Source organism: Sinohyriopsis cumingii, chromosome 4 (genome assembly GCF_028554795.1).
Source record: "Sinohyriopsis cumingii isolate HCF-2022 chromosome 4, ASM2855479v2, whole genome shotgun sequence".
Classification (NCBI taxonomy): Eukaryota; Metazoa; Mollusca; class Bivalvia; order Unionida; family Unionidae; genus Sinohyriopsis; species Sinohyriopsis cumingii.
In genome coordinates, this window is record NC_142964.1 from 111,196,982 (window position 1) to 111,220,342 (window position 23,361).

The following is a 23,361-nucleotide window of genomic DNA, read 5'->3' on the forward strand; positions in this document are numbered from 1 at the left end:
ATTAACAGTGTACAGTTAACAATGCATAATTAACAGCACACCATTGACAATGTATAATTCACAATGTATAATTAACAGCGTAAGATGAACAATGTACAATTAACAATTAATAATTAACAGTGTACAATTAACAATGGCTAATTAATAATGCCTACTTTTCCTTTATTAATCAAGATTATTTAACTAAAGGTTATTGTTAATGAGAAGAGAACTGGCCATAGATCATTTTTATCAATGTTCTGACTTATTTGTACCTTTTATGAATATTTCTGTAGATAAATAATGTTTGAATGTAAAAACCCCATCACATCGCTCATTCGCCACAATACATTGGCACCACGCTTATTTCAAATTAGCATCACTAATTTCTCTATCACCAATTTGTTTAATTTTTTTTATATTTTTTTTTAATTTTTGCAAGTAAAGATCAACGTGCGTGTGATTACCAATATGACTGAAAGCAAATGATATAAGCAAATCTAAAGGTCATCCTTTCTCTGCATTGGCTTCTAACAAAATTCAACAGTTTGGGTGTTTGTTAAAGCCGATTACTAATGTTTGGTCATTTTCTAATTGCGGACTACATGTTGTTGTTGTTGTTGTAGGGTTTAACGCCATTTTTCAGCACACGATAGGCTATACATGGCTGCTAGTATTAATGGTGGAGGAAGAACCCGGGAAATCCCCAGAAAGAACCACCGACCCTCGAGAAGCTACTGGCAAGCTTTCTCACATATCCACATTAGCCGAATCCGAGACTCGAACCCACGCAGACAGAGGTGAGCTGGCAGTGGTCCGTAACGGAGAGCGCTTTAGACCACTCGGCCACTGCGGAGTACATGTAAAAATTGCCTACTTTCAAAACTGAATAGTCTGACAACTTGCAACCCTCAAACTTTGAGCGTTTTGGCGACGCAAGTTTTCCAGTCAACATCGAGAATTTAATGTTTTGAAAACGCACATTAACAAAGGTTTAAGAATAATTTGAATTATTTCAAATCAACTTCAAGCCATATATACGTATGACTCTAAGAAGTCGTGACAATAAAAGTAAAGTGATTATATGTGCCTGACTCTTAAGATACCTATACGAGTCCCCCAAATTAGTGGGCGTAGTGTCAATAAATGAATCGCCATTATACGAGTCCCTCACACTAGTGGGCGTAGTCTCAATAAATGAATCGCCATTAGACGAGTCCACCACACTAGTGTGCATAGTGTCAATAAATGAATCGCCATTATACGAGTCCACGACACTAGTGGGCGTAATGTCAATAAATGAATCGCCATTAGACGAGTCCATCACGCTAGTGGGCGTAGGGTCAATAAATGAATCGCCACGTATCAAGATATGCTTCACTTAACGCTGAACGTGTCTTGAGGCGTGTCTTGTGGTTGTGTCAGAGACCAAATATATACGGAGGAAAAACAAGTTAATCAGACATTAAGAATGTCGCGAATAGGTTCGTTGCTTATAACAGGAGGAAATGGAGGATTAGGGCTAGAAACAGTTCGACAGCTGGCTTCCATGGAAAATGGACCCCAACATATTTTCGCCTGCTGTGAAAGTCTTGACAATATCAAGGTAAGTATACTTGCATACTCGCACGTGTTTCTTCAGTTGTATGGATTTTGTACCTTTACTTTTTCCTCATCTGGGCCTCAGTACATTTTTGTACATGTTCAAAGTTTCGGAGTAAGTAAGTTGATCTTTGTTGCATAACCATCATGTACCTTGAGTATTCAGGATTCAATATTTTCTCCCTAAAAGGGAGTTAATTTTGCGCTGTTAATTATACACTGTTAATTATGGATTGTTAATTATGCATTGCTAATTGTACGCTGACATTATATAAAGGATAATGTAGGAAGTATGAAGATATTTTATTCGACGTACTTAGTTACTTTTCCCGATTCACATAATAATTACTGGTAGAACTGTAATGATGTTAAAGAATGTTGTTACCTTATTCATTGGTCAATGACGACACGATCACCGCATTTTGACTGGTTATAAGTGCTTCAGTCGATACACAGAAAGTCCCAACCGTTTTGCGGGGTGGGGGGGGGGTTGTGCTATATTTTTCTTGTAGCTATTTTCATCATCGAGGCGTCGTTTTTAGTCAACGTTTTTAGTTGGTATTATTTATCTGCCTGGTCTAGTACCCAGTTTGTCGTTAATTATTCATGTGGTGGGTTCCATTTTGGTCTTCATTCTTAACAGAGCATTCAATATTACCGAACATTGTGACCATATGTAGCTGGTACTGATGTTGATATACCAGTACAGTGCCTTAATATTTTGTTTCATTTTTTGTAATATGCTCAAGCAAGGTTAGGGATGAATTGAAATATTGTTATCCACGTACCGAAAGAAGACACATGGAGGGTTAGGATGCTGGGGATCAATCTACGCCCTCGCCCATGTATTTATTATTCAATCACAACAGTCGTGATGTGTTAATGCAATATAGATATGGCTTATAGTTACTCTTCTGTAGCAGCTATTACAAGTATATTTATACAATATATATTAATAATGGTATCTTGAAATGACAGTACATTTAATTAGCAGGTCTACAACCAAGAAAGTATAAGCTTAACGTTTCTTTTTTTTTCCAAACAGTCTAAGTAAATATGATATTTTGAATGTAATGGAAATAGTCTACAAACAGGATTGTAATGGTATCGAATATAAGCTATGTTACAGTTGAAATCATACATTTCCAAATAAATACAAGACTGCATTATGTTTTCTTGACATGTATTGAAGGCGTGACTTCTCAAGGTGCTGAGTGGCTCTATGTGACCTACTGGTGTTAGGCGCTCGCCTTTAAAGATCACTGACATTTCACCTCTGTCCGCGTTGGAGTTTCGGGCTTGTTCAACGTGTATATCCAAGAAAGCTTGCTAGTAGCTTCCGCGGGGGGGGGGGGGGGGGGGGGGGGGGTTCACGGGGTTTTCCCAGGTTATTCCTTAACCAGATATATTGGCCACCATGTAAAAGCCCATCATGTGCTGAAAAATGGCGTTAAACTCACTAGAACAACATCAAAAAAGGTACTGACCAACGGACATAAAACTTACCTGCATATGTCGATTTTTTTATACCGAATATATGCTACAAACATTCTTTATAATGCGTATGAATACATTTTGGAATAAAGTAATAAGCAGACTGTTTTCACATTTATTGCAGGATTTAAAGCAGATCCAAGATAATTCCAGAGAATGCCTCATTCATATCATGAAGCTAGGTATGCAAAAAGTGTTTAAAGATACTATTGAAAATTCTTTTGTAGATAGAGACTAGATCAATTGGAAATCATACAGTTTTCATGAAAAGTATATTACAAAAGTCAGATTTATTAAAAGAGTTAAATTTGACCATACTATTTAGTACATTCTGTATATTTGCCCATTTATAATGGGTGGGCATTATCTTTTATCGTCATTATCCACAGTCTAGATGGTGATCACATTACTTAGCGTATGAATTTCTTTCATGTGATTAATAATTGACAGATGCAACTCTTTTCGTTTCTTGGTTTGTTTGTTTTTTTCTTTTTCTTGCATGCAGACTTAGTTGGCATTGTATTTCCGTCTTAAAATGTAAGCATTTATAATATTTTCTTAGATGTTACAGACAAGGATTCCATTAACAGAGTAAGAGATCAGGTGCAGTCCATTGTTCAGGAAAATGGTTTAAATACTCTCATTAACAATGCCGGGATAAACACCCATCGAAATTTCGATGATATAACAGCAGAGACAATGCTCTTAGAATACAACGTCATGGTGGTTGGCACAATGATGATGATCAAGGTAAAGTTTCAAATATTTAGCAGATATTTATTCATTTCATGATCGTCTGTAGAAAACAAATCCATTCAGAATTACATTGCGTTTGTGTGTTGCTTGAAAGACGTGTTTACGGTTGGTTTGGCAGTGGCATGGCAACACACATAAGGATGCTTCAGCATGAAGAGAATATCTTTGACAAAGATAACGCTCTACGCCTAAAACAAAACTAAGGAAAGTTAATTTTAACAACAGGTCTTGACGCCAAGAGTGTCCGCATAAGATCCACAAATACCCACGGTGGTATTAACGGCAAAGTCGAGGTTACAATGAAACTTTCAGGAGAAATTCAGTACTCAGGTGTGTATGTATGTCTGAATCAATACCCGATTGATCTAGTGTGTATGTATGTATGTCTGAATCAATACCCGATTTGTCTAGTGTGTATGTATGTCTGAATTAATACCCGATTCGTTTGCATATTTTTGTTGATCAATACGTCATTCGGAAAATGGACACTTCCAGAAACAAAGCTTTGTACTCTATATGTGCATAGGTAATCAATCCAGATATAGTTTAATTACACACATATTAGACAGTTACACCTGTTTGTACTTTTAGAGGTGTGAATGAAACTAAAATTGATTTTTATGTCAAAACTTTTTTTTAAATATATTGCACATCCACGGGGGTAAGACCTTAGGAACCCGGAATATAGCATACTAGTTACTTGTTTATTATCAGATAATTTTATGAATAAAAAAAGTTGGATTTCTCGTAACACATTCTAGATCGTTTATTGCATTTAAGGTCGATACGGTATAATAAATGGTTTCAGAATATAACTTTTCTTAATGGATGCTCCCTTGTCATATGCGTGATCTTTAAAAGTCTTGAAGACGCAAAAAGAGCATGGAATTGTTTGTTTTTTTAAAAAACAAAAAAGACATAACGACTAACCACACACATTAAAACTGAATTTTCAGTGCCAGCTGAGAGAAGTACTGAAAGACACATTTCTAAGAGAAATTGCTAAGAATATAGTTGCATAATATATCCAATTAGCACTGAAAATGAAATAAGATGGAGAACTATACCTCTGTTAGAATATGACAATGCAGGCTGTTAACATTCATGAAAAGGAACATCAAGATCTATTGGTTTGTCTTTGCACCAGCCAACCCCCATCCATTATGTGTTGTGCAATGGAGATATCGTCCTTCATTTGATACAGGCTTGAAATCTCTGAAACCGGTAAACTAAGATCTGTTCTGTACACACGTATCTGCATTATCATTGCAGTTATGCGTTCTTTTTAGAAACGTGCGCAATGATCCATGACAGAGCATACAGAAAGTATAATTTTCTTTTTATTTAGCAAAACTGTGTTGTTATCATTGCTTACTCCTAGGCTTTCCTGCCACTGATTAAAACGGCAGCTGAACGTAGCACAATCAAAGGAATGGCCTGGAACAAAGCCGCGATACTGAACACAACAAGCAAATTCGGTTCCATTTCACTCAACAGAGGGATACACATCAGCTATTCGGCCAGCAAGGTAAGATGGCATCAGGCCAACGTGCCAAGGAACCAGCCTAGTTTTGTAGAACGTACTCGGGGTCATTTTGAGGATGGGTTTGGGGTGGTGAGCAATTTCATTTTAAGGGAATAAAAAGAGTTTTGTAAATTTTTCTTTTTCCAAATTTGGTATTATGAAAATCGCTATGTTTATTATGTATGTTCTAAAACTTAAAGATGCTTCTAATATAATATAATGTTTATCCATAGGAATGGAATCAAATAATTATTATGCATACTTAAGTGTGCAACAAAGCAATGCTGAAATGAACATTCAATGGGAAGCACCAAAAAAATAAATCCATGGACGCCTATGCGTTCACGAAATTACTGAAATTACGAATTCTGGGGAAATATGTGAAATGTTTTAATATATATATATATATATATATATATATATATATATATATATATATATATATATATATATATATATATATATATATATATCTTCAGATTTATTATAAATATTTTAATAATTGTAGAAACTTACATTTACAATTGTTGCAATTTCATAATTACAGATTTCTACATTAAAAAGAATGTTTTGCTTGGACGATTATAAATTAACATACAAAGTGGATATTTTATGCCCTGAATGAAAAATGTAGCTCCTAATTCTAGATTTTTTTAATCTTTGTTGTTTTATTAAATTCATATGTTAGGTATATCTTTTAGATGCCGATGAATCTCGTGCACTTTGTTTACTGTTAAACGTTATTGAATTTAACAGCTGCATTTAATTGGACGATTTGTCAGCTCACCGTTAATTTGCATTATTGAACGCTAACGACAATTCCAACTTGTTTGATGTGTCCATTTTAAATGGATTTTGTTATGATCAGATACATTATAGAAAATACATTGTTTGCCGAAAAAGTAGTGTATAATTGCAATTTTCTGATTGCTCATGCAAGAATGGCGATCACAAAGCATTGCGCTGACAAAACCTCAAGTATTAATTGAGCTCTGATTTTCTGATGGTGTTTCTACAAGACGGATACCGTAGGTGAAACTGTATTTTACTGTTAAGAATGCTGTTAATAGTAGGACTTTATATGTTATGTGCAACCTTATTTGAATAGGAAAATCTTTACCAATAGTCTTTTAATGGGGGAGATCAATACATGTTATGATGCTATGAAATATAAAAAGTTCTGCGTTATAATTTACAGGACGCCGAATTAAGGGTGATTTATGTAATCTTCTAGCAAAAAAAGTAAAGAAAATTAATAGGTAAATATAGTGACAATTTCCCCCTCGTACTTTAGAGCCTTAAATGGTTAAAATTGGTATTATGAATGCCATCCTATGGGTTTGGTGATAAGAGCTACATGTATGTTAGACTGTATCTACATTACCATGCAGAGTGTCGACGTAGAAATGTCATGGTTACCCACGTCACGAATTAAAAAGTATAATTAAAATGGCGATGGTGCTTTTCTGTTTTGGGCCTTGTCGTTTTTAAAGACTTATTTCATAAGAACTTTGCGTTGGATAATTATTTTCATCAAACATGTTTTCATTGATTGTCCATGACCGGGTCCTAATATTTGTATATCTTTTGATAAGGAGGGACACTTTGGTATATTCATATTAAATTGATGACAACAAATTTCCAATACAGAGTTCATGTACGTTGTTCTGGAATAAAGTGTACATAGTGCTTATGATTCGTGCCACTTACTAGACGGTTGTGTTGTCTTTTATTGCAAAATATCATATTGTGTTTGGTGAACCATATGGTTCGGTGAAAATGGAATGGAAACTTTCAGCAGACATGTGTCTGAGCAGAGTAGAATTCCCTGTTCGCATTGGTTCAGAATATGCTTTGTTTTCAGTTACATTTTATAGGTGTGATGTTCGATTCCCTTCTCTTTCCTTTGTTTCCAGAGTGTGGAGGATATCGTCCTTTTTTAAAGATAGTTCAATAGAGGAAGTTAACAAGAAAAATAATCATTGAAATAATAGGTTGATTGTCCGTCATAGGACAGGAATAAAAAAGTAAAGAAAAATGCAAAAATGTCGGGGTAAGCGAGCTTAAAATACAATTTGAACAAAAGTACAAAATAAAAGTTTTAAACAATTTGGGATACCGCCCCGAGTTTCCAACTCGTGAACTCGTTTGTTAGCAAGGACACACAAAAAGAAAGACAAATGTGGATATTTATATGAACGAATAGTTTTATTTCACGCATGTTTTAGGAAGATTCTTATCCAAAATTACTCACGATGCCTGTCAGTGCAGGGCGTTTCGTCATACCTTTTCATGATATTGCAATTTCCTAAGGGTTATTTTCATGATTGGGCTATGATAGGTTATAAAGATAGGTTATAAATGATAAATCCAAACGCACCCCTCGTTAGAACTACTCTGTTAGACATTGTGTTCTTTTATACAGGCTGCTCTGAATCATCTGACCACGTCGGTTAGTATCCACGTAAAGGACTTTGGTATTCTGTGCACCGTGCTCCATCCGGGGTGGGTCAGGACAGACATGGGGGGCCCGGATGCACCTGTTGGTGTAGAAGAGAGTGTAAAAGGTCTCTTGGACGTATATTGCAAGTTGGACATCGAGTCGACAGGACGATTCATTGACTTCCAGGGAATTGAGTTACCTTGGTGAGATGGATCCAGAAGACTAATATGGTGTATCGATTCTGTATTAGCCAATGTGTAGAGGACAATAACAAGATAAAAATAAAACTTATATTGACAAGGGAATGGTAAACGATACATTATTCACCAGCCTTGTTCTTTATGGTCAAAGCCAACGAATTATGTCTTTTTTTGTTGTTGTTGTTGACACCTCTTAGCTCCGTCCCAGCATATATGGCTGGTTAGAACTTAGAAGTGACACCCTGTTTTTCAAAAAGTGCATTTTGGTGTGGGTTTCCCCTGTCCTCCCGTTTGTGTATAAGTATTATTGTATGAAAACATTAATGTGGTAAAAATTTAGCAGGATTGCTATATATTTTTTCTATCAAATGAGTAATTTTTTATTAAGCCATATAGCTACTTGATGTTCTACCTTCCCTATGTCAGAGCCTTCCCTTTCCCTATAGTATTGTTATTGTATTCAGTGACTCTGCCAGAGTCAAATGTCCATGTGTGCAGGGTGTATAGTGTATTGTTGCTGTTATGAATATATTTGTTGGACAGCCTTTTAAGTCAAATCCAATAGAATTTTTGTTCTTATCTATCTTATCGTGTAATAAAAACGTATAAAATAATAAGGTGTATATTAGTTTGTTTTTTGTTTATGTTTTTTGCGTGCATGTTGTGTGTCTGTGAAGATTATATGCCTTAGCATATGGGGTGAGCTATGGATACTCTAAAAAGGGATTGAAAACCTCCATCACACGGACGTGATGGAAAACATCCTTTGTGATTTTAAGTTTTAGATTGAATATGCCATAGCACATGATGAGACCACATTTGTAATATTGGAGGTTCCCTTGATAAATTAACGTCAGGAGACTCCATATAATAAGTTTTATTTGGCAGTGCCATAGCACTTATTAGTTTATATCGAATTATTGTGGATGTGTTTTGTTTGGGGTGATATGTTTTTGGCCAAAGTCATGATATTTGAGTATCCATAGGATTAAGTTGTTGCAAAATTAAAGATTTGTATTTTCTTTGTAATAGTTATTTGTATTGATATGCATGTGTTGGTTTTGTGATCAAATCTGATTGAATTCCAATGGTTCTAAGTATGATTGAACTTGATTCGTTGGTTAGTTGGATTACAGTGGTTTTCGTTCTTTTGAACATGTACCACTTGTTTATTCACGCACTGCGTGATTTTTAATTACTCCTGGGGGAAGGAAAAGGAGCCTCATCCCCCAGGCTTTTATGTACTCAGAGTACTTTTTAATTAAGCCACTCAAGTGTAGGACTAACTAGTCCTTAACAACCTGACTGAAAGGCTAATAAACATGAGTGGGAATAGTTACACCACACACTCATGTTTCTTAGTTGGATTGAAATGCCCCAGGTGTCAACCCAAACAGTATGTGACGCCCGCTACGATTGGTCGGCAGCGATGACGTCACATTAGGACACCTGGTCTCGTGGCAGGTGGAAATCGTTCCACATACTGCCACGTGTACGTTGTCCGAGCGTGGTAAGGGAGGAAAAGTACTCAGAAAGCCAGCCATGGATGTCATGTACTCCCCAAAAGGCCAGCCCGTACTTATTCCAAATCATGTCCAGTTTTACTAATGGACAAAATATACCAATAATGTGTTAGCCACCTCTGCAATTAATCAAATCATAAGAGTTATAAATTTTGAATAAATTTTCCGAACAAGTTTGAATTTAGTGTACATAGTGTACATACTTATTGAAATTAAAAACCAATCGGTCAAGTCTAAACGACTTATAGCAGTTGAGTAACGCATGGTAAAAGAGTAAGTGTGAGAATTTAAACGGCGGTACCAAAACAGATCAATTCAGATGTAAGATTAGTTGATGTAGGAGGGATACCAAGCCAAAATGGATCCCTATTAGATATTTACAGGCAATTTTAGTAGCCCTAAGAAGGGCTTTTTGTTTTTAGGCAAACGTTTCCCGTCTGTCCTCTGCTTCCCTGCATAGCTGGGCTGTTTTGCTTTCTTCGTTAGTTTCCCCAGGAAAGGCATAACCATGAAGTTTAGCGCAAGGAGAACTCTGAGTAAGCTTCATAATAGAATTGGCTAAAAATTCTGACTCCATAATGCCATTGTGCCGGTCGTGGTTTCTGTGTACCAAGAGAGCGCCAATTAATGTATTGGATTGCATTGACGAAGTGGCCCGCTTTTTTGATATCATCAATTGCCTTTCCCAGTCCCATATTCCGGTAGAGAGAGCCTTCCTTTTTTCCACTCTGTTTAGGTATTGCAGGTTCCTCAGCTTCATCGCCGCTGGATGATGATACTTCCAGGGCCGCTGCCAGCGTGGAAGTTTCAAATTCTTCGGGGTCGTCTGCCAACATTGCCTGGATTTGGCTGAGTATGTTAGTAGAAATAGTTTGTGAAGCTTGATTTAAAATTTCAGCCAGTTGTTGTTGAGTTACTAACGGATCTTGGTCCGTATTGGTATGGACAGTCTTATTCTCAATCCCGGCCCTTTGTGTTGTAGTTGTGTGAGAGGTAGACTGTTGTAGTTTGTTCTCTTGTTGAGTCGCAATACTGGAGTCACGTGGTAACTGGGTCTGCTTTCGCTCCGAGAGTTCGTAGAGGTGTTAATTTTCATGCCGGATATTGTTTAAGAGACAAGGAGACGGTTAAGAGTAGATCAGGATGTCAGTATAGACAAAAAATAAAATAAAAAAAAAATTTAAAAAAGTTTGTTGTAAATTTTTTTTTTGTTTATTTTTTTTCGTCTTGAATTCCTCATTTATTTTGATTCCTTATCTTATTGGTTTGGAGTGAAAACTTGTTTTATGGTTGTTTGTATGTTATTATGTAGTCCTGTTTTAATTAATTCCTATTTTCCTATTTTAATTTTTTGTGGCCTTAATAGGTTTTTATTATTCGGGCTATGAACGGCTGTGTCAGTCTGTGAACTCACGAGACCTAGCAGGCCGTCATAATTCCCAAACAGTGATTTTGTAAAAAAAATAATGTTTTTTTTTATTAGATTCGTCCTAATCTGGTTTTTATTATTCGGGCTATGAACGGCTGTGTCAGTCTGTGAACCCACGAGACCAAGCCGGCCGTCATAATTCCCAAACAGTGATTTGTAATATTTTTGACTGGTCTTTGATTTACTTTCTTAGATTTTTTTGATTAGATTGGATTCGTGTATAAAACTTATGATATTTTCGAATGTTAGATTAATATTGGGGTTTGTGTTCATCAAGAATTCTGGGTATGTTGCGGGGGATCCAATATTATGCTGTTTAACTTTAAACTTAGCCCTTTCTTTTTCAAGTGTGTGGCAGTTGTTAAAAATATGCTCTAGGTCTTCTGAAACCCTGCAGTGGTAGCAGTTAGGGTTATGTGGTTGTGGTCCTATGTACTGTCCGAAGCTGTTAGCCAGCTTGGTTTTGCCCGTGAGTATTCTATTTACGAATTTTTGTTCATTGCCTTTTGTTTTGGGTGGTTTCCTTTTTCTACAGACTTCTTTAATGATGGTTTTTAGTTTCCTGCCTTGAGTGCATGTGTTCCATAATTTCTGCCATTTATTGTCAATGAGGGTTTTAGATATGCTATTGAGTCGCATATGCTATAATCAAGGTTGATGTGAGTGGTTTCGTTTAGTTTTTGTTTAGCTGTTATATCTGCCATATTGTTATCTGGTATGTTAATATGGGATGGTATCCACATAAATTCTACTTGTAAGTTATTATTGTTCAGTTTTTTTAACAATAAATTGGTTTGCCTAAGATAGTTTTCTCTTGATTTGGTGTTGTTATTAAGTATTGAGTTTATGACGCTTAGCGAGTCACTTATTATTACCGCTTGGGGTATTTTGTTCTCTTTGATCCATTTGAGTGCTTCAAGTACGGCCCAGAATTCAGCTGTGTATATGGAGCAGAGGTTACGTAGTCTTCGTCCTATTTTAATGTTAAGTTCGGGGATTACGTAAGCTGCTGCTGTTCTGGGTGGTTCTGTTTTTTTGGATCCATCAGTGTAAATCTTAATGTAGTTGCAATATTTTGAGTTGATTTCTTCTGTACAGATTGTGTTTAGTTTGAGTTCCTGTTCGTTTTTATTGCCATATTTCGTAATGAGGGTGTTAACTGAGGGGTTGATATTTATCCATGGTTCTTTGTCATAGTGATTTGCAATTTCTGCTTGGAGGTTGTCTATAGGAAGTTGTTCAACTAATTGATGGACTAATTTCCCTGCTGGTATGTTTTGTGTTAATTTAGTTCTAAAAGGTATGTTGCATTTATTTATAGCTAGCCGGGTGGGGTGTGTGTCGGGTGTGTTGTTAGCCTGGCTGCATATCTGAGGGTGAGTTCTTGTCTTCTAAGGTGGAGCGGCAGTTCTCCAGTTAAGATTTGAAGCTCCACTAGTGATGTGGATGGTATTGCTCCAGTGCAAATAATTAGGGCCTTTCTTTGTATGCTATCTAGTTTCTTGAGGTTATTTTTGGGTACCGAGTTGTAAATTTGGCATCCGTAATCTAGTTTAGATCTAATTAACGATTTATATAATGCTAGTAAGGTTTCTTGATTGGATCCCCAGGTGGTTCCTTTAAGGTTTGTAAGGAGGTTAAGGTCTTTATTGCACCTTTTGACTAGTTCGTTTATGTGGTGTCCCCAGTTTAGCTTGGAGTCATAATGCATTCCTAAAAATCGTGCTACTTTTACGAATTTAATTTCTTGATTTTGGATGGTGAATTTTGGAAACTGATTTAGTAATTTACGTTTGGTGGTGAATAATACTGCTATGGTTTTTTCATGGGATAATTTGAAACCCCATTTATCAGCCCATTTCCCTATTTTGTTTAAACTTGTTTGAATATCGCTGATTACTTTGTGGTTGGAAGGGTTTCCTGCTCTCCATAATCCACTATCATCAGCAAATTGTGAGAGTTCAGTTAGTTTTGATGTTAAGTTGGTGTCCAAGTCATTAATCATGATGTTGAAAAGGGTTGGGCTGAATACGCTCCCTTGTGGTGTACCGTTTTCAAGTGTGTGTGGTTCAGAGCAGGTGTCGCCGACTCTGGTTGATATTTTACGGTCAGCGAGGAAGTTTTCAATGAATTTAAACATTCGACCTGTGATGGCGTAGTGGTTGAGTTTGGCTAATAAGCCTTTGGTCCATACAAGGTCGAATGCCTTTTCGAGGTCAATAAATACTGCAATTAAATTCCTATCAACTTTGCGTTTGGAGTTGAACGCTAATTTGATTGCGGTTTCCAATCGTATTAGTTGATCCGTGGTGGATCTTTTGTTTCTAAATCCGCATTGATTATCGGAGATTAAATTATTGCTCTCTAGGTGGTGTTTGAGTCGGTTGGTGACTATGGTTTCCATGATCTTACAAATGTTGCTTGTTAGGGAAATGGGTTTGTAGGAGCTAATATCGTTAGGGTCTTTTCCTTGCTTGGGTATTGGAATTACTATTGCGTGCTTCCATTTATCGGGTAGTTTGCCTGAGGTCCATATTTGGTTTAGTAATCTAATAATTGTTTGTTTAATGTTATTTGGGATATTTTTGTATATTCTGTATCCTATTTGATCTTCCCCTGGGCTAGTTTCGTTTTTGGTTTTCAATGCTAGGTCCCATTCGTAAATTGTAATATCTTTATTTAGGTTCTAGACTTTGGGACCGAGGTCTTTAAAGAGATTACTATGGGTTCTTTCTACTTTGTCCCTATGTAATTGAAATGCTGGGGTGTGGTTGGTGTTGCTACTCATATCTGAGAAATGCTGAGCTAGTCGGTCAGCTTTTTCTTTATTAGTAATGGCTCCAGCTATTTTTGGGGTGGTGTTAGTTGTCTTCCCTCTAATTGATCTAATCTTATCCCAGACTTGTTTGGTACTAGTTGTGATATTGATATTCGTGCAGTAATTATGCCAAGTTGATTCCTTTGCCTGTTTAATTATGTTTTTAAGGTTTTTCTCCTTTTGTTTATATATAGTGAAATCAATAAAGTTTTTAGTGCGTTTGAATTTATTGAGGACTTTTTTCTTATCAGTGATAGCTTGTTTGCATTCATCATTCCACCATGGGACTGCTTGTTTATTTGAGTTACCACTAGTCTTGGGTATGTTGGTGGTGGCTGCCTTTAGTATGGTATGAATCAGGTTTTCGTAATAGTTATTAATATTATCATTTTCTAGGTTTTTGGTGTCTACTTTGCTTAGTGTTTCATTAAATGTGGTCCAATCTGCTTTTGAATATATCCATCCGGGGTTCTTTTTAGCGAGTTGTATTGGACCGTCATCTGCAGGGTGACAATTACTGGAAAGTGGTCACTGCCCAAGGGGTCAGTTTGATCCACTCTCCAGTCCGCCACCTGGGTTATTGATGGCGAGCAAATGGTGAGGTCGATGGTGGACATGAGACCGTTTTCTGGGTTGAGGCGTGTTTTTGTACCGTCATTTAAAATGGTTAAGTTGGATTCTGCGGTCCATTCTTCAATCAATTTGCCTCTTTTGTCCGTCACACCGCCCCCCCCCCCCCCCCCCAGCTCGTTATGGGCATTGAAATCTCCACAGATGACGATCTGATCTACTCATTTGTGATCATTTATTTGTTTGTAAGTAATTAAGTTGGCTGTGCCTGATGTTCCCCCTGGGTCACAAATGTTGAATATTTGTATTTGACCCTTGCCTGTATGAATTATGAGGGACTGAATTTCGAATGCTTCGTTGCTACCTGGGGTTGGTGTTATGGTTATTGTTGTTACATTCGGGATGTTATCTGCTATATAGATGGCTAAACCCCAACCTCCTTGTCCCGTGGTTCGATTTTTGAAGTGACCTGGGGCGTAACCTGGGAGTTTGGGTATTTGTTTGGTTCTACTTGTTATTTTTGTTTCTTGAATGCATATAATATCTGGTTTGTGTTCTAAGTTTTGTAATTTGGCTTTGAGTTCACTGATATTACTTATTAGCCCTCTAGCATTCCATTGCCATATTATAATGTTGCGGTTTGTTGTATAATCCATTATTGGGGTGGTCCTTTATTGATTGTTTTGTGTTGAGGGTTATGATGTTAACTTTAAATTTGATTCGATTTTGCTTATTATCTGTCTTATTTTATCCACGATGGAGTGGTGGTTGTTGATAAGTTCGGCTTTGATCTCTGTGAGTAACTTTTCTATTGTCGGGTTTGACAGTGATTTGTTTTTAGTGTTAGTTTTATCTGATTCTTCGGAGTGGAGTTGAGAGTCTTTGTGGGATTTGATTAAGAATGTATCTTGTTTATTTAATCTTGTTTGATCTTGGTTGACTTTGTTTGACCTTGGTTGGTTGGGTGTTTGGGCTGTGGTTGCTTCAGTTGCTGGGTTTGGGGTCATGATATGGTGGTGATTTTTAATACTGGGGGTTAGTTTTTTCGCCGCATGATACGGGATTTGCTTGTTGTTCGTGATATCTATGGTTTGATATTCCTTGATAGTGTTGGGGCATTCGTGGGATTTAGGTAGGTGGGGGCCCCTGCAGTTGGTACATTTGGGTGTGGTTTTAGGACATAGAGCTTTGTGGTTTCCCCCGCATTTGTAGCATAGTTGGGTATATCTACATCTGTTAGAGAAATGTCCCCAGTGTTGTCAGTTGCTGCAGAACCTGGGTTTGTTTATATAGGTCTCAAGGCGGTGGCGTGCCCCAGAGTGACCTAGTCTTATCATGGTTGAGAGTGGAGAGTTTGATTCTAGTATCGCTGTATTGGTTTCCTGTCCTAAATGATTTTTGAGTTTATACGCCCTATTTATGGGGGTACCACTGTCTTTGAGTTTGGCAGTGAGGGTTTCATTGTTTATCCCTTTATTTTGTCCTGTGAGTTTTAGAACTGCTTTAAATGTGGGGTTGTCCGTGCGGGGGTGTGTGGCTAAGTCATTTGTTAGTGTGTTATTGTTTATTGCTATGAGGGTCTGGTTGCTATTGTGTGTTTTGGTTATTATGTTCTTTGTCCCTATTTGTTTGGGTCTTTCGACTTTAACCCTAATGTTGTTAATAATTTCAATTTCTAGGAATTTGGCCATTTGACTGCGAGTGCTACAGTGTACTATTATGTATCTTGTGTTTGGCCTAAATATTTTGAATTGTCCTTGATAAATCCTAAGGAGGGCCTGTGTGAGACTGTTAACAGTTAAGTTTATCAGGTTATTGGAGTTGCTACTGATATAAAGTGTGTGTTCTATGGAGTGGTATGAAAATTTGGCCTGTTTCTTTGGTTCTTTGGGGGTGGGTGAGTTTGAATTATTTTTTTTTGGGGGGGGGGCAGGTTTGTTCTTGGTAAACATGGGTCCCTTCCCTTTACCTTTGCCATCCCACACGTTAGGTTTTGATTTAGTGGTTGGGGTGGTTGGGTTAGCTTGTGTTTTGTTTTGGCTGCTGAGTAATTGTTCTTCAGTTAAGGGTTTTGATGGTCCAGGGGTCTGACTGTTATGATACTTCGGTTTGTTGTTACTGATATGAATGGATGGGAGTGGAGTTATCGTCCCCTTGGGCGCCATTTTGGGTGTAGTTTTTCCTTTGTTACATGAGTCGGGCCCTATTTTCGGTGGGTTTCCTATTATTATGGCTATTGGGGTTTTTTCCGGGGATTGTGCAATGGCCATGTATTTGGGGGGTGGGGGTGGCTGGTCTTGTTTTTGGAGTGGCGATATTGGTGTTTCTATAGGTATTGTATCGTCCAGTTCATTGTTTGCCGATGGATCTAGTAAGTTTTTGAAACTTACAGTTGAGTTGATACTTAAGTCGGCTGCTGATACTTGAATTAGTTCATTTCTCTCAGGGGTGGTTAGATGCGGTGTTGTTAAATCATTCCTTTCAGGAGTGGATGAGAAGTTGAGTTTCTTCTCGCAAAGTTCAAGGTGCTTGGAGTTTGCACTGAGATCCAATTTCCCCATGATTATTTGCGGGTTTTGTGTCATAGGGGTGGGGGGTTTATGTGATTTCATTTCCTTTTCAAGCCTATTGTTTCTCAGAATTTGTTTTCTAGTGTTAAAGTTAAGTTTGTTTGTGATTGATTGAGACATTCCTACTTTGGTTTTGAATAAGGTTTAGGTTAGTTATTGTTGTGAATAGCGGTTGTGGTTAGGAAGAAACAAGGAGAGAGGAGATTCTGTTACGTTCCGTGAATCGGAAAATCTCACAGCGGTTAGCTTGGGCTTGTAACTTGTGAGGATTCTGACCAGGCGTGGTACTAGTGTGTTTCCTAGTGCCTGTTTTCCGGAACAGTGTTAACAGCTAGAGTTGTTATTATGAGAAAAAGGTAGTGGTTAGTTGTGTAATTTTGTCGTAAGTAGTTAAGTGGGGCACATTAGGGACAATGGGACTTAGCATTAAAAAGACCCCTGGGTCAGATTAGGGACAATGGAAATTTAACATGGAGAGAAATCGTGGGTCACTTTAGGGACAATGGGAATTTAACATAGAGTTTGGGTCTGTCTAGGGACAAGGGAAATTAACATGGGGAATAGAGTTTGGGCTTTTGGGATTTTTTTTTTTTTTTTAAATTTTTTTAAATTTAAATTTAAATTTAAATTTAAATTTTAAAAAAAGGGGTAGGCAATGGAAAGGCTATCTCTTTTCGAGAAATATGGCTGGCCCTGAAAAGGGCCTTTGGGTTTATGTTAATGTATTCATTAACATAAATGGCACCGCATTGGTCTTCTTCTTGTCCTTAGGCTACGTCTCACTGTTGGTCCGTAAATCAGCACTCTTTTCAGGCATCCTTATCTTTCTACGTAGATCCTACGTATCCACAGGTTGGTGTTTGTCCTGTGGACAACGGTCCACTTGGATCGGACATACATGAGCATGTCCGTCCGGAACATCATGGAAGACACAAGCGTAGAAGATTGCACATCGGTCCACATCTTGAAGCGACGAGAACAAGTGAATCAATGCAGTGAACTGCGCTTATTTATAGGTAGAGGCAGGATTGAAACGGATTGAGTTCATTCACCAATCCAAACACGCGTTACAAAATTCAGTCAGCCCGCATCCAATCCGAAGAGAGTAGTCTGTGACGTCAGTTGGTCTATATAGATTCGCTAGCGCTTGTGTGCAGTCAATCTATGAGACAGTGATTCAACATGACGGAAACTCAGAAAACGATCCATTGGGGTGCACCAGCAGGGGAGACTGCCCAAGGGAACCCGGACTTACTTTCAGAAGAGGTACATTGGGATTTTGTGGATTTTCTTACCTCGCAAGAATTTGTTCCGGAACCTTCGTTACCTTCTTCATTACCGCAAGTGGAGAATTTTAGACAGAGACAGAAAGAAGAATTGGAGAAATTTATGCAACGACAAAAGGAAGCGGAACAAGCTTTTCTCCTACAGCAACAGCAACAGCAACAAGAAGAGGTAAGAAAAAAACAACAGCAAGAAGAAGTAGCAGCAAAGAAACAAGAGGGTGAAAATCAAACGGCTACGGTACTGTTGGACATTTTAGCGGAGTTAAGAAGTCTGAAACAAATGTATCAGACTTCTTTATCACGACCGAAGAGAATACGACCTTCCCGAGCTAAACACGCCAACCCTGTGACTAAGCCTATCGTACCACCCTTAGTGATTTCAACCCAATCATCAGAAGTAGGCCTTGGCCGTGGCAAAGGCTTAAGGCAGTTAAAGTTGATTGGTTAAACTCACCCCTACACCAAAATAAAAAGGCCCTTTTCAGGGCCACCCACATTTCTCGAAAAGAAATACAATTTCAATTTGCCAATAACTCAAAAATAAACCCCACCCATTTTACCCTTATAGTACGTGTCTGTGTATGAGTGCGTGAGTGTAGCTTCTTATTTTAAAATCAAAACTCAAAGACACTTACCTTATATCATTCATGTATTCTTTTATCCATTTTTTACAATCCAATTCACAATTCACCACAGAACACTTTAATTAAAAGTTCATTGACTTCTTCTTTCTCCTTGTTTAGTCTCTCTGTTTTTTGAATTTCTTCACCGTTTTTTCCTCATTTTCTTCCCTTCTTCTTTTCTTCTCCTGTTTCTTTGCTTCTTTTAAATAGAATTGTCTTATTTCTTCCTCTTCTTCCTCTGAAGAATCCCTCTCTTCTTTCGAAGAATCCCTCTCTTCTTCCGAAGAATCCCTCTCTTCTTCTGAAGAATCCTTTTTTTCTTCTGACTCCTCTTGTTTCTTTTTTGGGCAATCTGGAGACCAATGTCCTTTTTCTTTACAATAATAACAGGTATCTTGACTTTCTTCTGACAGATATAGCAAGTATCCTGACTCTTATCTCGAAAGGAAGGAGAGTAGTCCGTAGGCTGGTCTGAAGAGAATTTTCTAATGACCCCTCGCAAAGCTCTGACGAAACGTTCCATCTGGGTAGTCTCTTCCATCGTTCTCCTCGGTTTGAGAGTGAAATGAATAGTGAAAGGACAAGACACAAACTTTTTATATACGCTGGTCTGCCATGACTATAAATTAGTCTATGGTGTTTGAACTTGAGTCATTTGACGTTTTGCACTCAAGATGAAACGATCCCATTCATTCGAGAAGAAAGAAGAAGAAGAAAGAGGCAAAAACGTGATCTATCGCCTCGTACCAGAGCTAAGTCTTGGCACAAATTCATGCCAGTGATTTTGAAGAGGACATGAGTGAACCAGAATCAGAACCCTCTAAACCAAGTTCACCACCCTTAGTCAACCCTGAAAAGTACTATTCCATTCGAGAGACGGAAAAGCGCTCCTCTAGAAAATTTAGAACCACGTCTTACACCTACACGGTGAAGTTTAAAGATTTCAAGGCCGACGTACCCTTGGAGAAAGCAGAAGTGTTTATCACCGAGATGTGGGATTCTTTGCTCACCGCACCCAAGCGACAATGTCAACCCAAAGAAGACGATCGCTTGACACTATCCATAGATCACGACGGTTTGAAATCCCCTGTTTGGATCGAGTTTAGCAGACCCGCAGAACTAACCCCTTCCAAAGTCATGGACAAGATTCAACACGTACAACAATCTAATGACCAGTTTGACATCACCGATGGTAAAGCCACACTGAAAATGGCTCACGTCTCTCTTCCTCAAGGGACAGGACGCAAAAAGGTCCTACTGGTGAACGACCTTCGCAACACCAAAAAGAGTCTCGTCCGAATTAACAACCCTCAAGACCAGATGTGCTTAGCCCGTGCCATCGTGGTGGGACGAACCTATGCCAACAAGAACGACACGGTAGAATGGAAAAGAACCTGGGAGAACATTCGAAAATCGAACCGAACCAAACAACGAAACGAAGCAGAACTCCTGTTGCAACAAGCTGGCCTGTCCAAAGACACACCCTGTGGCATTCCTGAGATGCAAAAATTGCAAGATGCCCTAGCTCCACGCTACACCTTGAAAGTGCACCCTCAAGAAATGCGCGGGTCACTGTTGTTTCGAGGCCAGGATTTTAAGGACGGAAAATACATTCACCTTTATTATCACGATGACCATTTCGATACCATTACCAGTATCACCGGATTCCTGGGATACAGTTATTATTGTGAGAAATGTGATTATGGTTATAACAATCGAGAGCAACACAAGAATTGTGGATTGAAATGCCCAGGATGTTTGGCCTCTCCACCCTGTCTGAGCGAAGAACCAGTGCCTTGTTCGACTTGTCTGCGCACGTTTGTCAGCCCTGCCTGTTACCAGCAACATTTGAAAACACAAGGTTCACAGAAGAAATGTGCTTGTCAACTCCTGAGATTGTGCCCTACGTGTGGACAAGGCATACTTACCAACAATGCCAAGGCACACGTATGTCGAGGAAAGAAAAAATGTCACATTTGTCACCACATCGTGGACTTGGAACACGAATGTTACGTGCAAAAATACCAACCCCCACCAGAGAAAGGACGGTCACAAGAAGAAAGGCAATTTCATCTTTTTCGATTTCGAATGCATGCAAGAGACTGGCATTCACATTCCTAATTTCTGCGTGGCTCATCGAGCGTGCGAGAAGTGCATTCAAGAACCTATCTTCAGTCATTGCCCTCACTGCAGCAAGATTCCTGGAGGGCGTGAAAAAATCTTTCGGGGACCGAACACGTTAGCCGATTTTGCCCAATGGGTCTTAAACCCCATCGACAAGACGTGGAGCCAAGAGGACATCGAACGTTACGGAGACTGTCATCGTCATGCCACGGTGATGGCTCACAATTTGTCCGGATACGATGGACAGTTTCTTTTGAGGTACTATACGGAACATGGCACCGAACGTCCTAAAGTGATTTTGAACGGAGCCAAAATCATTTTCATGCAAGTGGGACAAGTGCAGTTTAAAGATTCAATGAGTTACTTGGCCATGCCTTTGAGTCGAATGCCTAAAACGTTTGGAATGACAGAAATGGCTAAAGGGTACTTTCCACACTTTTTCAATACGGAAGCCAATCAACATGCCGTTCTACCCCATTTGCCTGAGGCTCACTATTACGACCCCGACAACATGCGTACCGAACAACGAGAAGCTTTCTACGCTTGGTACCAGGCTCATGCCTCTGACCCCTTCGACTTTCAGGAAGAAATGTTAAAGTATTGTCGTTCCGACGTGGACATTTTACGACGTTGCTGTGGAAAATTTCGAGAACTGTTCATGGAACACGGAGGGGTCGATCCTTTGAAAGAAGCTTGCACCATTGCCAAAGCGTGTTCCTTAGTGTATCGACAACGATTCATGCCTGAAAACACCGTGGCTGTCATCAGTCCTCAAACGACCCACTATGTCAAGCGTCAATACTCGGTCAAAGCCCTACGTTGGTTACATTACTTGTGCGACAAGGAAGACAAATGGATTCAGCATGCCCGCAACGGAGGAGGCGAAAAGACCATCGGAACGTATTCGGTAGATGGCTGGGACTTAGAAAACCCCAAGATCGTGTACGAGTTTAACGGTTGCTTATTTCACGGATGTCCCGTCTGTTACCCTGACCGTGACACTAAAAATCAGTTTTTGCAACGAACCATGGAAGACTTGTACCAGGACACTTGTCAGCGACGCCTAAAGTTAGAACAGCAAGGATACCAAGTGGTGGAAATGTGGGAACACGAGTACGATCACCGTTTGAAAACCGATCCCGAGTTTAAACGCCTCGTGGAAAGTTACCAGTTCATGGACCCGCTGAACCCGAGGGATAGTTTGTACGGAGGAAGGACCAATGCCACCTGTTTGCCGTACCAAGCCGACGAAGAGAAAGGAGAAGAAATCAAATACTTGGACGTGTGTTCGCTGTATCCCTACGTGTGCAAATATTGTCGCTTTCCTGTAGGGCACCCGCAATTGTTCACGGAACACATCGACCTGAAAAACATTCGACAATACGAAGGCTTGATCAAGTGTAAAGTTTTGCCTCCCACGAACCTATACCATCCCGTCTTACCTCACCATTGTCAAGGCAAACTGATGTTTCCCTTGTGCCGTACCTGTGCCGAAACGTGCAACCAGGACCAACCTTGCCATCACAGCCAGGAAGAACGCGCCTTGACGGGAACCTGGGTCAGCGTGGAATTGTTCAAAGCTCTGGACATGGGATACCAACTGTTAGAAGTGTACGAAATTTGCCACTTTCCCAAGACACAACAGTACCACAAGGGTGACCCTACTCAGAAAGGCATTTTCGCCGACTACGTGGATGCCTTTTTGAAACTGAAACAAGAAGCCAGCGGCTATCCTTCCTGGTGTCACACTCCCGAAGACCAAATACAATTCAAAGAGAAATACCGGGAACAAGAAGGCATCTCTTTAGACCACATCGAAAAAAACGAAGGCAGGCGATCGTTTGCCAAAGTGATGTTAAATTGCTTGTGGGGTAAAATGGCACAACGACCGTGTTTACCCAAGACGGAATATTTGACAGAACCTTCCCGCTACTTCCAGATGATTCACGACAAAACCAAATACATGAAACACGTGGACGTCGTTCGAGAGGATTTGATCTTGGTCAATTACGAAGAAGATCTGGACTTTGTACAAGACGAAACTTTTGGAAATGTCATCATTGCGGCTTACGTGACAGCTCATGCTCGCTTAAAATTGTACGAAGCTTTAGAACTGTTAGAAGAACGCGTCCTGTACTTTGACACGGACAGTTGCATTTACATCCATCACCCGATTCAACAGCACCCTGACATCGAAGGAGACCGTTTAGGAGCCTGGACAGACGAGCATCCCGACGACAAGATTCTAAGTTTCGTCAGTGGTGGTCCCAAAAATTACGGCTACGAATACCGGGACAAACAAGGAGAAGTGCACACGACGTGCAAAGTGAAAGGACTGACTCTGAATCATCGTACCAGTCGAGTGGTCAACTTTGGGGTATTGAAAGAAGCCTTGCAATCGGGAGAGGATGGAAACTTT

General features: G+C 39.1%; 1 protein-coding gene across 1 annotated transcript; it reads left to right on the forward strand.

The window, feature by feature from the left end:
* Positions 1-1,392: 1,392 nt before the first annotated feature.
* Positions 1,393-8,596, forward strand: LOC149801888 (uncharacterized). Its single transcript, XM_089956267.1, has 5 exons — positions 1,393-1,585; positions 3,200-3,257; positions 3,638-3,825; positions 5,213-5,359; positions 7,782-8,596. Exons 1-5 carry the CDS (start codon positions 1,451-1,453, stop codon positions 8,004-8,006), a joined length of 753 nt encoding a protein of 250 aa, XP_089812393.1. The 5' UTR covers positions 1,393-1,450; the 3' UTR covers positions 8,007-8,596.
* Positions 8,597-23,361: the final 14,765 nt, after the last annotated feature.

Bases quoted from the DNA above. Each gene is read 5' to 3' on its own strand.
- LOC149801888 (XM_089956267.1), top strand. From the start codon at position 1,451: ATGTCGCGAATAGGTTCGTTGCTTATAACAGGAGGAAATGGAGGATTA. The intron at 3,258-3,637 runs GTATGCAAAAAG...ATATTTTCTTAG, and splicing joins CATTCATATCATGAAGCTAG to ATGTTACAGACAAGGATTCC. The intron at 5,360-7,781 runs GTAAGATGGCAT...TCTTTTATACAG, and splicing joins TCAGCTATTCGGCCAGCAAG to GCTGCTCTGAATCATCTGAC.